Genomic DNA, 17,437 nt, shown 5'->3' with positions numbered 1-17,437 from the left:
CCTTCTGGGTACAAGGCCCTGTGTGCATAGCCTGGTCCCACGCCTACAAAGCCAGTCCTGGTTGCTGGTCATTTAATGTAATAGTTTCTTCCCTATACATTGGTGAATTCCCATCCACATAGACATGCTCTACTATGTCCTCTTTAAAAAAAACAAAAAATTCCCTCCCTTAACATCATATTCGGCTTCAGCTGTTTGGTTCATTTCTCTGCTTCCCTTTAGACCAAACTTCTTGAAAGAGCTGCCTATCTTTCCTGTAACTACAATCTCAGCTCCCATCCACCCATCACTAATTATATTCTGGGTCATGCCTCCACAACCGCATTCATTGAACTGCTTTTGTCGACAGCACAAATATCCTCTACGTTGCCTACTCTCATAGATATTTCTCGCCTACTCAGCCACATGGGAGCATTCAACATGAGTGACTACTCTCTCCCTCTAAAAATACTCATCTCTCTTAAATTTCAGGACACACATTTTTCCTTCCTATCTGGCTGTTCCTTCTCACTTTTCCTTAGCTGGATTGCTTTCCTCTGCCTGACTTCTAAACATTAGGGTTCCTCTCCTCTTTTGTCTCCTCACTTCCTCCCAAGGCATACTCATCAATTATCATTCAGTTAAAACCCACATCTTTTTTTTTTTTTTTTTTTCTTTTGAGACAGAGTCTCGCTTTGTTGCCCAGGCTAGAGTGAGTGCCGTGGCGTCAGCCTAGCTCACAGCAACCTCAAACTCCTAGGCTCGAGTGATCCTTCTGCCTCAGCCTCCCGGGTAGCTGGGACTACAGGCATGTGCCACCATGCCCGGCTAATTTTTTATATATATATCAGTTGGCCAATTAATTTCTTTCTATTTATAGTAGAGACGGGGTCTCACTCTTGCTCAGGCTGGTTTTGAACTCCTGACCTTGAGCAATCCGCCCGCCTCGGCCTCCCAAGAGCTAGGATTACAGGCGTGAGCCACAGCGCCCGGCCAAAACCCACATCTTTATATCTCTGCCCAGGTTTTTCAACTCAGCGCTGGACACTCAATTCCAGCCTCCTACTTGATGACATCATTTAGATGTCCCACAACCATGCTACATATACAAAAGAGAACTCTTTTTTTTTTTTTTTTTTGAGACAGAGTCTCGCTTTCTTGCCCAGGCTAGAGTGAGTGCCGTGGCGTCAGCCTCGCTCACAGCAACCTCAGACTCCTGGGCTCAAGCGATCCTCCTGCCTCAGCCTCCCGAGTAGCTGGGACTACAGGCACGAGCCACCATGCCCGGCTGATTTTTATATTATATATATTAGTTGGCCAATTAATTTCTTTCTATTTTTATGGTAGAGACGGGGTCTCGCTCAGGCTGGTTTTGAACTCCTGACCTTGAGCAATCCGCCCGCCTCGGCCTCCCAGAGTGCTAGGATTACAGGCGTGAGCCACCGCGCCCGGCAAAAAAGAGAACTCTTGACCATGTGTGATCATGCCCCCAAATGCATGATTCAGCACCCACTGTTCTCCATTTCAGTAAAATGTCACAGCCATCTACCTGTCTACTTGAGCAAGAACCTAGGGATTCATCCTTGATTTTGTTCTTTTCATCTTATCCCACATCCAAATCATCAGTAGCTCCTAATCATTTTACATTGAAAATAAATGTTGAATGAATACTCAGCTTTCCATCTCCACTGCCCCACTGTGAGCCCAGGCACTACCATCTTTCACTGAAATGAAGATGATTGTCCTAATTAAAATAGGTCACTTTTGATTTATTTCCATCTCAGTAACTTAAATGAGTTCTCTACATAGCACTTACTGAAAATTACAATTATACATTGGGATTTCACGGATCGGAAAATTCCATCCTCCCCTTCCTCCCCTCCCCCCCAAAAACAAAACTCGGGGGAAAAAAGGGAAAGTAACATTGGGTGGCTTTTAGTTTTTATTTGCCATAAAGGCATTGAAAACTAAGATTACGATAATGATGATGATAATAATAATAGCTAACATTTATTGAGCAATTACTATGTGCCAGGCACTCGCTAAGTGCTTTATATCGATAATCACTTTTTATTCCTGCAAAACCAATAGGAGGCACATACTATTATTTCACATATGAGAAAACTGGGGATCAGAGAGGCAAGCCCCTTAGCTAAATTCTTACTAGGAAAAAGTTTCTAAGTCCACAATCCTTAAATACTGAATACACACACATACCCACATACACAACATAAAAAATTAATAGGTTTGTTGGAAGTTTATTATATTGTTCTTATTTTTCTCTTTTGCCACAGACTAAGAAAAACTATGTCATAGGTTGACACTTGTCCACAGAGGGCTTCTGGGAACCACTGATTAAACCCATAGCTCACTGACACCATGGTACTAGCTAGTGAAGGCTGAAGGTCAGCTCTAGAACATATCTTTTAGGATCCAATGATGAAAAATTATTTAACTGCCTCACCAGCACTTCATCATCCCAAACAGTTGGCAACAAATGGTTGCCACTAATACATGAGGAGCTTGGCGTGTCCTTTAAGAATATGACTGAACCGGAACTCCTCCAGAGAAGCAGCCTCCAAGGCCAATTGATGGCAGCTGGTCACACTGTCAGCATTTTTCTATTATGAAACACGGTGCCCCAGGAAGTCTGGGATTCACTGACACTCATCCCTGGTGCCAAGACCAAACTTCTTTTCCTGCTGTCTGGATCCCGATTCATGAATTTGCTCAGAAGTCAGAAATACACTGACACTTTCTTTCAAACAGATTGCAAAGTAGAACAAGTGGGGCAGGATGGAGGCTCAACACTTCCAACTGTTAGCTGCCCCTCGGTTACATAAATGTCCCAAGGAGGAAGCAAATTCTGCCCAGTTGTATTTCAAATGCATTGCAGGTTGTAACCATTTAACTGAATCCAAGTTGCACAGTTAGCAAATAATATATGTTACAAAAATAACATATTTTTTCCCTCCAAAACACTAGGTTTATTGGTCTAAATAATCCTACTTGCTCACACTAATCAATCAAAAAAGAGCCAGTAAAGAGCGAATTTATTAAGCATCTATAGAGAACAGATTCAGGCATCATGGTTTAAGGCCAGAGGTTTACGAATGAATATTAGAAAGGCTCCCAGAGCATGTAAATAACTGTCTACAAGAGACTTAAGAGCAGGGCTCAGCATAATATGGCCTGTGGACCCAATCTAACCCACCATCTATTTTTGTATGGCTCAGAAACTAAGAATGATTTTTATATTTTTAGTGATTGGGAAAAAAAATCAAAAGAATAATATTTGAGACAAGTGAAAATTTTTGAAAATTCAGATTTCAGTGCCCATAAATAAAGTTTTATTGGAACAGAGCTACATCCATTTGTTTCTGTGGTGTCTATGGCTGTTTTTATGCTAAAATGGCAGAGTTGAGTAGCTGTGACAGACACCATCCATATTGTCCCAAAACTATAAAATACTTGATATCTGGCCCATCCCAGAAAACGTTTGCCAACCTCTGCTTTAAATCATTCTCATAAGTAACCAAAGATACAGGCTACTCAAGTATAAAACAAGGTTAATTTTTTTAATTATTATTTTACTATACATATACCTCCAGAAAGGAAAGAAGAAATAATTCAGGAGGAAAAAGTTAAACCTGTGCCAGGGTATTAAATTCGAAATCGATAACCATAAAATTTCCAGTCCTTTTTGCTATATAAACTCGGCTCAATGTCCTATTTTAACAAAAATATTATTCCATCATTGGCTTTTTAATGTTTGTGTTTCCAAATGAAACTTCCGTGAATGGTCACATAGCAAGGCATAGCTGCAATCCCTATATATTAATATTTCATAGGACCTGAGTTCCTGAATTGAGGGCTAACACTGGTCACTATAATTAAGTTTGTATCTGCAAGGCCATACAGCAGAAGCTGGCTCCCTGGAAGGCCTTCATTCTTGTTTTTTTTCATTGACGAAGTGATAATCAAATTGTCTAAACAATGAATCTAGCATGCAGATTTAATTTTTCAACCCAGGTAGTTCCAAGATGAAAATCAAAAGTGTCTATAGTTTTGGATAGCATAGAAAGTTAGTGTAGCATGAGTGTTATTTAATAATCAACATCTACTTCACCAGAATTTGTTCATAAGACATTCTTTGAAATAAAATGTTCTTGATTTTAAAAAATGACAAAGTAGCAATGAATTTTCTCCAAATCCAATTCCTACTTCAACTGGAAACATCTAACATCCCAGAGTTACACTGAGCTACTTTGTGTTTTACTCATTAACCTGAGTAAACATGAATTGTGCTACATAAAGAACTTGGAAGGAAACCTTACAGAGGAGCATAAACACTTTTTCTTGTGTATTATGAAAATTACATTATTTTCATATAAATTACATTACAAATATTTCACATGTACAAATTTGTTGCCATTAAATCAGCAGGAAAAATCAATGAGAAGAAAAAATGTTTCCAGTAGAAAAAAGTAGATATGATCATAACCTTTCATTTCCCAAATTGAGATGCACAGAATATTATGCACTGCAAGGTATTAAAAGGTTTTTACAAAAATGGTTTCATTTTTAAATAAGTAGGAAAAATATCAGAAGCCTGAGATTTCAATATAGTAGGGAGGTCATTTCAGAGCCTTTAATATGCTAATACACATTGTGAATCTCTAAAGGCAGGATATAACTTTTCTAAATTTATTTGAGTAGATTCTCCTAAACACGTATTCATAACTCTCTACTCAGGGAACACTCAGATTGGAACCACTAGCTCAGTCTTAGTGGTCTTGGCTTTCTAGTTTGTTTCTTCCTGACTTCTCCAATCCCTCGGATGGAGAAATAAAGCTCTTACAAGTAAAAATTGTTGCCATAAGTGTTTGGACCTGAGGTTATTTATGACAAATGCCTTTACTAAATATTAGACTGTCAAAGATGACTTAATTTTTTTAAGGACCCACTTCTCGCTAGAGAATTTTTCCTTTAACTTTTCCAATTATTCTAATGCAAAATAATAAATATAACATAAGACAACATTATTAAAGTCTGATAGGAGAAAGTTTGAAATTCATTTGCATATTCAATTGGGTGCAAATATGCAATGCACAGACATTAAAATAACAAAGGAGATGCTCAAAGTCCTTCACAGCTGGAATCAATTCAGTAACCTTCCATTTCTTTTGGATTGCAAAGCTGTGGCCAATTTTCTTGGCCCAACATTCTGAAGGACCCCATTGCCTCTGTCACAGAAGAAGACGCTGGAAAACTGGAAACAGCCACATATCCTAGGAGGTGAGTGTTGCCAAATGAAAGTAGAACACTGAGTTTTCAGCAAATCCAAAGAATAATGCAATAATTTAGCTCTCTCTGCAAACTGAGGGCGTTGATGAACTCTGTATAGAAGCTTTTTAACCTAAGGCTGTAGATGGAAAAATCCAAACCCTGAAATATTTGAAAGAAGTTTATTCTGAGCCAAATTTGAGGACCATGACCTGGAGCCACTCCCCAGAAGCCTGAGCAAGTGGACTCGATGTGATTAGGTTACAGTTTGGTTTTATACATTTCAGGGAGACAGGGGTTACAGGTAAAGTCATAAATCAATACATGGGAGGCATACATTGGTTTGGCCCGAAAAGGTGGGCCATCTCGAAGTGGGGTGGGAGGTGTACAGGTTATAGGTGGGTTTAAAGATTCTTTGGCTTGTAATTTGTTAAAGTCATGAAGCTTCATCTAAAGGCTTGGAATGTTTCAACATAAGGGGCTATTATCACAGATAATCCACCGGACATAGATTTGTTGTGTAAATCGAGGACCTGTAGGTTTGTCTTGCATACCCTTAGGCCTGTTAGTGGGTTACAAAGGATGTTCCCAAGAAGGGAGGGGGGCATAAAGCATGTCTGACCTCCTTCTTCCTAGCAGGCTATTTAGTTTTAGGATATTCTTTTGGCCACGAAGGGGCGGGGGGGTGAGCCTTAAAATTTTATTTTAGTTCACAGGCCAACTTTTCTTCGCTACAATATTCTAGAAGCAGGATGTCTTTTGCTTTAACTAAGCCAATTTTATCATCTTTACATTCTCTGTATATGCTTGGATACGCATATGACTCATAATGATTGCAAGACTTACTCCTGTTGCCTAGATCCTAAACTGTAAACAAGTCTACTTTGTCCTGTTATTAAAGTTTTTCTTTTTTTAAATTAGCCTGAAAACTCCAATAATTGGCTCTTAAAATATTCATTTTTTAAAAATAAAACAAACGAAAAACAAATAAAAATATTGCATTCAAATAGGGGGAATAAAGTAGATTTAAAGAAAAAAATGTTATAAACATTAAAAACAAGTATCATTTGCACTCCTTTCAGAAAGCTCAAAATGTTTTTTTGTATCATTAATTATTTTTCAGAAGATACATATGGCAGTTGGGTATAAAGGACAATTTCCACTGTTTTGATGAAATGGGATTACTTTAATAGGTAGTTTGGGCTTAAATAGAAAAAGTAAAGTTCATTGATTTTCACCCCAAGGATTTCTTGATTTTGCCTTAAATGAAAATACAATAACCCCAGAGGGGATAACAGATGAACCAGATGAGATTGTGTTTTCGTGTGGTCAATAACTTGGCTTCTTTTAAAGGGTTTTTATATAGGATTTTGCAGAATCCATAAAATCTGCCATTCGTCAATCCAATTCAATCCATAAACTCCTGAGTAAGTCAATTGACTGTGGTGTCTACAGAGTTACATTTAATCAATTTTGTTTCTTTCAGAAGTTGAAGTACTTCCAAGAGTTCATGCTAACAGACTCTGATGCTAATAAACAATACTATTAATTGGCATCAATTGGGTGGTTACTTTGTGTGAGACACCTTACTGAGTATTTTACTTGCATTATTTATTTAATCCTCACAATGACCCAATGAAGTAAGCCCAATTATTACTTGCATTTTACTTGTGAAGAAACTGAGGCTTACAGATGTTAAGTAAGTTGCACAATAGGAGGGTTTTTTCCTCCAATTCAGTAGTGATTATTTAGATTTAGAAACTTTTTTTATGGTAACTCAAGTCCCTTTAGAACACTTTATAATTAGACAAATTGACTCTAGTGTCTGACAGTGGTTGATCAGGCTATGTCTCCTTTGATTCTTCTCAAACACGTAGATTACTAGCACGTGGCACAGCTGAGATTTGAACCTGTGTATGCCTTTCCGATCTATCAGCCCATCACACTAGGCAGTCTCCTATTACTAAAACACAAAACGTAATTAGGTAGAAGACAGGATGGTGGTTACTCAAAATGTTAAACAAAAAATTATCATATGATCCAGTAATTCCACTTCTAGGTATATAGCCAAAAGAACTGAAAACAGGTACTTGGACAGATATTTGTACACAAATTATTTATAGCAGCTTTACTCAGAGTAATCAAAAGATGGGAACAACCAAATGTTCCCTAATGAACTAATGAAAAGGATAAACAAAATGTGGTACACACATACAATGGAATATTATTCAGCCTTAAAAAGGAAAGGAATCCTGATACCTTATAACATGGATGAACCTTAAAAACATTATGCTAAGTAAAATAAGCCAGGCACAAAAGAATGAATATTACATGATTCCACTCACATAAGGTAACTAGAGTAGTCAAATTTATAGAGACATAAAATAAAATTGTAGTTGCCAGGGACTGGTGGGGGAGGGTGGAAAGGGGAAGTTATTGTTTAATGAGCACAGAGTTTCAGTTTGGGAAGATATAACAGTTCTGGAGATGGACAGTGGTGATGGTTGTGAAATATTATGAATAATGTCATAAATTGTACACTTAAAAACAATTAAAGTGGTAAATTTTGTTATATATATTTTATCACAATAAAAAAAGTAATTAGAACTTAGGTTTGCTCTAAAATATAAAAGCTGAAAACCACAAAACAAAATAGTCTAATTTGAGATCTAATTTGTAAAAGATAAATAAGCCAGCCTATTCTATTTAATAGCACTATAAATCGTATACTTTGTTTTCACTAAAGACAAACATAAGTAACTAATAAAATGATTTGTTCAACATCAGACATCAGAGGGAACAATATGAAATACAAGTGCCAGGATGAATTCTAGCAAGAATAGCTTATGTCAAGAGACGTCCAATAATAATATCTTATCTTTCTCCTTAATTACCTTCAAAGTGAACAAAAACACTTTTCCATAAGAGAGAATTCTCTAAATTCTTACTTGAGAAAATTGGTTAAATTTTATTCTCATATTTATATGTTGGGAATATTATACAATTTGAAGAAAATATTAAACATATTTTATCACATTGGGATTCTTTACAGCAATATTTTTAAAATAATTAAATTGGCTCATTTTTGTGCCCTAGATTCTAGCCCAATTTGATTATTTCTACAAAAATATGGATATAAAAAGTGACATAGGCATTACTGTTCTTTGATTAATCAGTGCTTCATTGTTTTGTTTTCTTGGTCAGAAACTTCACACTAATCAAGTAAATTTTTACTTTGTGCTCAATCCAGAGCTATGTAAGGAGCCAAATGAACTTTATGGGATTTTACAGAATTAAAAAAAAAAAGTCAATTCCCCAGAATGGCATACTTTTCCTCCCCCAAACTCAAAAATGATCTTGTAAACAAATAAGTTAACATAGCAATGAATTACAGTCCCTTTGACAAACTTGTGCTCATCAGAGAATGTTACGATATAGGCAACTATTCATTCCCACTTTTGTCATTATTGGGACTTTGGACTTGTTTTTTCATGCGCTTGGACTATTCTTGTCATGTCATTGCATAGCTGGCTTCTGCTCATCTTTCAGGCTTCAGCTCAAATGTCACCTCCTTAGAAAGGCCAACCCAATATCCCTATCTGAAGTAGCCTCCCCACCATTACTCTGTCACTTCATAAGGTCACTCAGAGTCACTTCCATGGTGGCACTTTAATGCAATCTGCAGTTATCTGGTTTATGTATTCGTTCGCTTAATTATTGTCTGCTGTCCATCTTTAGAATTTAGAGCATGGGCTCTACAATGACAGAGTGAGGACCATCTTGTTTCCTCCTCTAGTCCTTATGTCTGGCAGAGTGGCAGGCTCATAGTAGGTGGCCTTGGCCCTCTACCTTCTGGTGCCTTGCAATGGTGTGCACAAACAGACTCAGAGCCTAGCCCCTGAGGGATACAGACTTGCTATGATTATCTCTTCCCTTTATGGGTACTGCGTAGGCTCAGCTGCATGGTCTGGGACTAGACAACAAAAAGATCTGCCTGCTCCTTAATCCTAATTCTCTTCCAATTTAGTTTTCCCAGAGTTCCTTGAAGGTAGCTATAAAGTGCTACCTTATTTCCCAATTGTCATAATCCCTTGGGTGTGTAACTTTCTTGGGTACTTCATGAGAAGAATCAAGAAATATTTAGGCATTTCTTTGTTTTCTCATCATGACACTATTCCAATAGCTTCAGATGATACACATCCCTCGCAGATTTCAAGGATTAAACTAGCCTTGCTTTACCACTCTGTTCTCTGAAGACCAGCTTCATGCACAACATTAGCTCTGAATCCACAGGGAACACAATGAACCAAATAAATGAAAAGCAAGCCTTTTCATTTTAGAGATGGAAAAATCAAGTAACATCACTGGTCTCCAGATCTTTGCTTTTACTACTTGAAAAAGTAAAGCAAGGTGACAAAAATAGCAATGGAAAAAAAAACAAAAAACAAATCCACAATGTTTTCTTAAGGTCCTTTTCCAGTTATGTAATTTCAGAGTTTTTATGTAGTATTTTGCACAGGTAGTAAGGATGGGCCTCTAAATTGATAGTGAATAGCTTGAAATAAGGCATCCTGATATCAGTCGTATATTTTGTTTTTAAAGGTGTCCCCATCCAAAGATTCAAAACTAAGATTATGCCTCCCTCTCCCACCCCTACCCCCCCCACCACCATAGCAAACATAGTTGTCCCAACCATGACAAATTGCTAATTTTTCCCTTTTTTTAGTAATACAACAAAACTCATTATTTTTAGATAGGTCATGGCTACCCAAGATAACAAACTAAATTTCCCAGTCTCCCTTGTAATTAGCTATGTGCATGTGAATGAAAGTGACAAGCTAGATCAAATCGTCAAAGAAATGAGCACAGCAACCCTACTTTTCTCCTACCCCACTGGCTGGAATTTAGAGGTGGTGGTGAGCCAGCTCGAGACCAGTTGAGAGATGGGAAGGGAAGGAGAAAAGCAAGCCGGCTGGGGTCAGAGTCCCTAACCCTTTGGAGCCAAATATCAGTTGGATTACGTATGCCTAGATCGTTACACGAGAAGGAAAAACATGGCCATTTGGCTTCAGCCACTGTTAACTGTAGTTTCTGTTTCAGCAATCAAACTTACATTCTAATACAATAAACTTTCCTTGATTTAGAAGCTGTTTCAGAAGTTTGCAAAGTGGCTTTAGGATCTGAAAATGATAAACTTTTTGAGTTGGAAGAAACCTCCAAATTACCATCATATCTCCTCACTTTATTATTGATGAGGAAATTGGGGATAGAGTAAATAAACTTCCTCAGCCTCACAGGTAACTGGTACCGTGTTTCTCCAAAAATAAGACCTACCCATAAAATAAGCCCTAAGCATTTGCACAATAGAAGCCCTACCCCGAAAATAAGACCTAGTGATGGGCGTGGCTACGCAGCGTATCTGCACAACCCATGCATTTTGTGCGGAGCGGGAAAGAAGACGAGCAGCCCTTCTCATCTGTCCCATGAGAGCTCTACCGCTCAACATGAGAGACTGGGGCCAATGGTTCTAAAGGAAATAGAGTCGCAAGAAATTCAGGATGGAATTCGGGGTTTGGAGAGTTCCAGAAGATGTTGATGTTCCAGAAGAAGACGGCTTAACTATATTTGAATAAATGTAGATTATTATACCGTACTTAAAAAAAATAACACATCCCCTGAAAATAAGCCCTAGGGTGTCTTCTTGAGGAAAAATAAATATAAGACCCTGTCTTATTTTCAGAGAAACATGGTAGTAGGACTGGTGTGAGATCTCCTGAATTTCAGTTCATTCTTTTCCTTCGAGGTCCAATTAGCAGAGCTCTCTGGAAATTACTGCGCCTCTCTCTCAGAGGCGGATAACTTGCTACCTGAGACCTGCAGCCTCCTTTTTCCCAGAGAGCCTATAAACAGCTGCCGCCCTGTGTACACCAACCAGGCTGCTCACACTCCCGCCACAGGAAGCTCGCCTGGGGAGGGCACGCCCAGTCTGTCATGCCTCAGTGGGGGGTGATGGGAGATTTAGGGGACTCATGCTTTGATTTCTTATCTTGCTGAGTCTGGCCTTGAAAGTTTCCCTTTTCTTCAAAAAAAAAAAAAAAAAACCAATTCTTTTTCCTAGGACCCAGCATTGTGAAATCTGTCTAGGATGCAGAAACACGGAAGTTAGAATTCTGAAGGCACCTTTCACAGCTCCATCCTATAATATTATGAGTACTGATGATCATTCACATGCATTTTCATAATATGAGAAATGTCTATAACAAATAGCAACAGGGGTAACTTCAGCTGTCCAAGGAACAGCACGAACGACACACAAATCATTTAACTGTCCACCATGTGCCCAACCACAGCTCCCTTTGGATAAATGAGGACATTGGTACAGTGGAGATTACGAAAGCTGCCAAAGGCGCCAGAGAAAGTGGAAGGTAAAATCCAGCTATTAACATGCAAGGTTCAGGCTTACCCTTGCCTTAAAGGCCCTACAGACCACGCTTGCACTTTACTTATGAAAGTAGGAGCTTCCTTATATTTAAATTTTGAAAAATTCTATTTTTCATATGTCACCATCCCACATTCCTTACCATCCTCATTTTCATCAAATGCTGGTGGTTTGCTTGAAGTGTTGGCTCCCATGATCAAGTCTGCGTAGAACTGGACCCTCCAGTTACATTCTCCTGGCAGAAACATTCATCTTCCCCCAGAGCAGGGCACGAAGCCTTAGCTGGATATCTAGGAAAGAAAAAGAAATGGAATCCTAATAAGATGGTGTAGTCCAGGCACCCTGAGTACAGACTATGGCAAAATATTAACCTAATCTGTATCACTGCAGTGGGAACTTTTGTGCTTGAAAAGATGATTTTGGAAATAAAACATGAGGCAACAAGAGAGCACTTTAAATGCTTCATCAGTAGCAGACTTGGACTTACAACGTAGGAGGAAAGCAAAATATTTTTCAAAGTTTAAAGAAAAGTTTAAAATGAGGTTAGCAAAGCTTTATTTAATAACTATAAAATAAAATAAGATTTTATTGTAAATCTGTATTTTTGAGAAAATGTACTAATTTTAAACTTTCTTTTCTTGTGTGTGACCAGCAACAACTCTAACTTTTTTTAGTCAGAAAGATATATTTGCTATTCCTTTCCCCCACCCTGGAAGGTACTACACTGTAAAAGGTGCTGGTTCTGTTTTGAGCCAGCAAATTGCTAAATTTCTCTAAACACGTTTCTCTTGGATCTTCCTCTAAACCTGGAGAGTTGAATGTGATATACATACATTAACTCTTTATATATTAACTTAAATGTATGATACACATTAATGTATGTGTATGACCCTTTATGTTATATTTATGTATATATCATATTTATGTACATATGTGATCTAACTCTATTGAGATACCCAAATATATGATATACATATAGTTAATGTAATACACAAAGTATTTTCACAGCTTAAGTGCTCAATATTTGTTGGCCAATCTGAAACTCAAATTACATGATGCATCTGAAAGATAAAAAACTCTGAAAAAAGTATACTTATGGCTTTGTTCCATTTTCAAACATAATAGCAAAGAATCTACCTTCTCTGAAGTTGGTAAGACCCTAGATCCCGGGGTCTGGTCCTGAAACTGACACTGATAATGGCTTTGGTCCAGTTAATTAACCTCTCCCCTCTAGAATGGGGGAAATAACAATGCCTACCTCAGGAGTCACAAGTCTGGATGCCTATAAAAGCCAGGCGGGTGATGCAAAGGAGTGAACCAGACTAGGTATATGACATCAGGGTATTGGGAGGACAACAGTGACACTAGCTTCATCTAAAAGAGATAATTGCTTTCAGATCGAACAGATTATTGCCAAGTGGAAGCATGGGCTTTGGGGACCAGATATTCAGATCTACCAAAAAAAAAGGGTAAAGGCCGAGATTTTATACAAAATAATATTTTAAAATTCAACTCATTTATAGGACTTGAGAAAATTTCACGCTTGGGACAAATACGGCTCATGAATATAGTTATTGAGACAACATATGTAAGGCAATTAGCACAATTCCTGGTACATAACATGCAAAGAATGACTGTTAGATCCTGCTATTTTTTATAGTATCAGTATTTCCATACTGTATATATTTTTATAATTTTTTCATTTTTATTTATTTATTTTGTGAGACAGAGTCTCACTTTGTTGCCCCTGCTAGAGTGCCGTGGCGTTAGCCTAGCTCACAGCAACCTCAAACTCTTGGGCTCAAGGGATCCTCCTGCCTCAGCCTCCAGAGTAGCTGGGACTACAGGCATGTGCCACCATGCCTGGCTATTTTTTTCTATTTTTGATAGAGACAGGGGTCTCGCTCTTGCTCAGGCTGGTCTCGAACTCCTGAGCTTGAACTCCTGAGGATCCGCCTGCCTCGGCCTCCCAGAGTGCTAGGATTACAGGCGTGAGCCACTGCGACCAGCCTGATATATTTTTAAAAACAGTTGATACCTGTTAATGGATTTCCTCTTGGACTTTTTACACATGAAGGAGATATGGATTGCAGGCAGAATTGGGCGAAGTGTTAAGGATGAGTTATTGAAAAAGCACTCTGGAAGCTCCTCAGCAAATGTAGAAGAAAAGCTCATTTCCCCATTAGGAAAATGTAAGTAAAGCCTTCATTTGGAAGGGAGACTCATTAAGGAAATGCTACTTTTCATACTAAAAGCCAACTGCTGGCAAAGTACCTTATGGATTTTAAAAAGAATCATTTAATGGAGAGCAAAGAAAGAGTCAGCAATTAGGAAGCAACTAATTAAATGGTATGGGAGAGGGGAGAGGGCAGGGGCAGGTGGTAACAGGTGGCTGAAGGAAGCTCAGTGGGATTATTGAGATCCAGGAAGATAGAACTCAACCTTCCCTCCAGTCTAAAAAGTCAAAAGGCGTTTAACTCCAGCAGACAAAGAAGTTAAGAAGCAGCAAGCGGGATGTCCTTTGTGTTTTAGTGTGGGTTAGGAAGAAGCAAATGGGGTACTTTGTCTTTTATTATTGCATTTAAAATCCAGAACAAGGGAGGAGTAGTATAAGGACCAAGCCACTGATGGCACTGAGAGATAATTGGTCCCAAAGAGAACATTAATTTAGGAAACCACAATTGTTAACTGAAGACTGGGACTACATTCTCTCTTACTTTGTGTTTAAAACCTGAGTAAGTGTAGCTTTCACACCACACCCCAGTCCTGCCATTCTTATGTTTTTCTTCACACCTCAGGTTTTCTCAGGTAGCCTGACTTTCTGCAACATAAGATGTACCAAGCTCTGACCTTGCAAGTTGTCAAATCAGAAAGAGAAAGAGGAAGGGATATTATCACTATTTTCTGCGTTTCAGAGTTCCATTCTGATGTGCAGACGATTTTGTTCACCACAGATCCAGTGATGCTTAGTGGGAAGAAAATATGCAAACAAGGAACTACTTTTGTGTTAAAGTCTGGGGAGGGCCAGGCAGATGGAATTATTGGGTGGTGACATAATACCTTCTCCACTGCGCCTAACATATACAATCCAGTTTAGAATTGTCTTTTTCATTCTCTCCTTCATGTGGATAACCAAATTAGATAACTTTTTTTCCATATCCAGAAAGAAATTAGCCTTTCTCTGGCAGGGAAATGGAGATGCATCCTTTCCAGTCTACCGAAGAGATCCCTGTAGAGCTATGGGGACTCTCTTCTATCAAATTCCACACCTTTCCTGACCTCTAGGTTCTAAGTCTATAGTGTTATCCAAGCATCATTTTGAGAAGACAGCCACTATCCATGGAAATGAAAATTCTAAACGTAGAAAATACAAAAGGAAGAGAAATTTGTCTTGCAGGAACACAGGCAGTTTTTAGAGTCTACCTGATCCCAGCCATTTATCAGATTATTAACTGGGGACTAGTTCCCTAATACCAATATTTCATCTTTGGCCTGTACTTTTGGGGATTGTCAACAGGCAAGCTTCTCTGAATAGCCCAGCCTCCCAAAGTGAGGGGGTGTCGTCTTCTAGGACTGGAGAACATGGGGTGTGATGCAAGGAAGTTGCAATTTCTGATGGAACTACTGAGACTATTTTGTTTGCATTTGAAAAACAGAACTTCTTCAATTGAGAAATATTTAGAAACACAGGAAAGAAAAAAGAAGGCATGAGAAACTCTCAAGTTAACAACACTCTCAGTTAACAATTGTTTACATTTCATCCGCTTTGCTTCACATTTTCCCATCATGTTAGGTATATATTTCCACCTTAACCCTGGTGCCACATTGATTCCTCTTTCACACTTCCCAAACATCCACCATCGTGAAACTCACGTATATTCTACAGTCTTCTTTCTACAATTTTGCAAACACGCCAAGTGTTTTAAATCAAGCACCTAAATGGCACCACAGAGACGGAGATATTTCGCGCCTTGCTGTGCTCATTTACCATCATACTCCTGAGATCCAGGCATAGGTGTGCTCATCTCTTCAGTTCTGATTTCAGCTTTTTAAGCGCTGCATAGCGGTCCACAGTGTGGATACAACGCATTTTATTTTTCTGCGTAAAAATGTTCAAATGCTTCATTCAGCCTTGGGGAGAGAAAAAAAAAAAATCTTTGCCGAGACGAAGCCAACCATCAACAGCAGTGTTAGCTTGTTTAGAAGCTGGATGGGAGTGTGCACTTACTTATCTCTACCCAGCAAATCTGCATCGAAGTCTGCCTTGTCTGGGCCTCCCGGGTCACCGCGAGGCTGGGGGCCAGGTGGGCACAAAATAGCTAGGTTGGCCCCAGCCCGCATCTAGTTGTGTGAGTTCTCTCGGCCGGCTGCCTTTGTCTTATTTCTTCTTCCCTTTGTTAATATCCCAGCTTCCCAACAGTGCCCTTCGTATGCAGGTTTATTTAAAAAACAATCAAACAACAACAACAAAAAAAACCCCACACCTAGACCACCACTCACCTAGTCCGGGTTCTTCCTTGCCTCCTCCCATGAGGCTCAGAATGCTGCTCTCGTGCCGGCGCGGGAGCGGACGGAACTCCGGAGCCGGGAGAGCGGGCGAGGCACCACCTGCGGGCGCGGGGAGCGGGCCGGGCGGGCGGCACCTGCGGGCGCGGGGAGCGGGCCGGGCGGGCGGCACCTGCGGGCGCGGGGAGCGGGCCGGGCGGGCGGCACCTGCGGCTGCCGAGGGGTCCGAGCGCCGCCGCCGCGCAGCTCCCGCGGGAGGGGCGGCGCCCCGGCCGGGCAGGGAGGCGGGAGCAGCCGGCGCTCTCCCTGGGAACGATCGGGCAGTCGCCGGGGAAGGGCGGTCGTCTGGGGTCCGCTGGCGGCCGGCGGGGGCCGGACCAGGGCCCGGGCGGGGCGGGGCGGGGCGGGGCGGGGCGGGCGGACAGCGCTGCGGGCGCGGCTCCCGGCGGGTGGCGGGGATCCCGCCGGGCCTGGGCCCGGCCCGGAGCCGCCGGACGCGGAGCTCTCCCCAACTTCCTGGGCCGGGGCCGGGTTCCCCTGAAGTGACCTCCCGAGGACAGCCGGGCCGCGCCGCCGAGGTGGTGGGCGTGGAGGTGGCGGGGACGAGCGTGCAGCTCTCGCACCCGGCGAGGCGAGGTTTCCTTTGAGCCTTCCCGCGGGGGATGGGGAGGGAGACCCTAGCAAGGTCTGGGGATTTTGCAGGTCCCAACGGGAAAGACTATTTAACGACGATAGCCTGGTAGATTTTTTTCTTTTTTTTCATTTTATTGCTGGGAGAACTGAGGCACACGAAGAGAAAATGCTTGCCCAGGGTGGCAAAACAGTGGAGAGAACCTTTCGTGGGCTCAGGTCTCCTGGCTGTGAGTCTCCAGTTTTTCTGCATCTGCTTGTGGAGCTGGCGGCCGGGACGGGGAGGGGGCACAGATGTGAATGCAATCCCACTGGAAGTTTCTATGTTGTCTCCCTAGCAGCTCCCCGTACTGTCCTTTGTAATGATCAACATGATTGAAATAACTTCTTCTTCTTCTTCTTTTTTTTTTTTTTAGACAGAGTCTTGCTTTGTTGCCCAGGCTAGAGTGAGGCGTCAGCCTAGCTCACAGCAACCTCAATCTCCTGGGCTCAAGTGATCCTCCTGCCTCAGCCTCCCCAGTAGCTGGGACTACAGGCATGCGCCACCATGCCCGGCTAATTTTTTCTATATATATTAGTTGGCCAATTAATTTCTTT

At 40.6% G+C, this 17,437-nt stretch overlaps 1 protein-coding gene across 2 annotated transcripts in view; it reads right to left on the bottom strand.

Annotated features, from left to right (window-relative positions):
• Positions 1-16,297, bottom strand: part of STK32A (serine/threonine kinase 32A) — a 91,407-nt gene extending 75,110 nt beyond the window's left edge. For both annotated transcript variants that reach the window (XM_075996190.1, XM_012774180.2), the window contains exons 1-2: positions 16,205-16,297; positions 11,847-11,994 (exon numbers count right to left, since the gene is read on the bottom strand). In XM_075996190.1, coding sequence (XP_075852305.1) covers positions 11,847-11,952 — 106 coding nt within the window. In that variant the 5' untranslated portion in view covers positions 11,953-11,994; positions 16,205-16,297. The remainder of the gene's footprint in view (positions 1-11,846; positions 11,995-16,204) is intronic.
• Positions 16,298-17,437: the final 1,140 nt, after the last annotated feature.

Source organism: Microcebus murinus, chromosome 21 (genome assembly GCF_040939455.1).
Source record: "Microcebus murinus isolate Inina chromosome 21, M.murinus_Inina_mat1.0, whole genome shotgun sequence".
Lineage (NCBI taxonomy): Eukaryota > Metazoa > Chordata > Mammalia > Primates > Cheirogaleidae > Microcebus > Microcebus murinus.
This window is presented reverse-complemented; position numbering and strand designations above follow the sequence as displayed.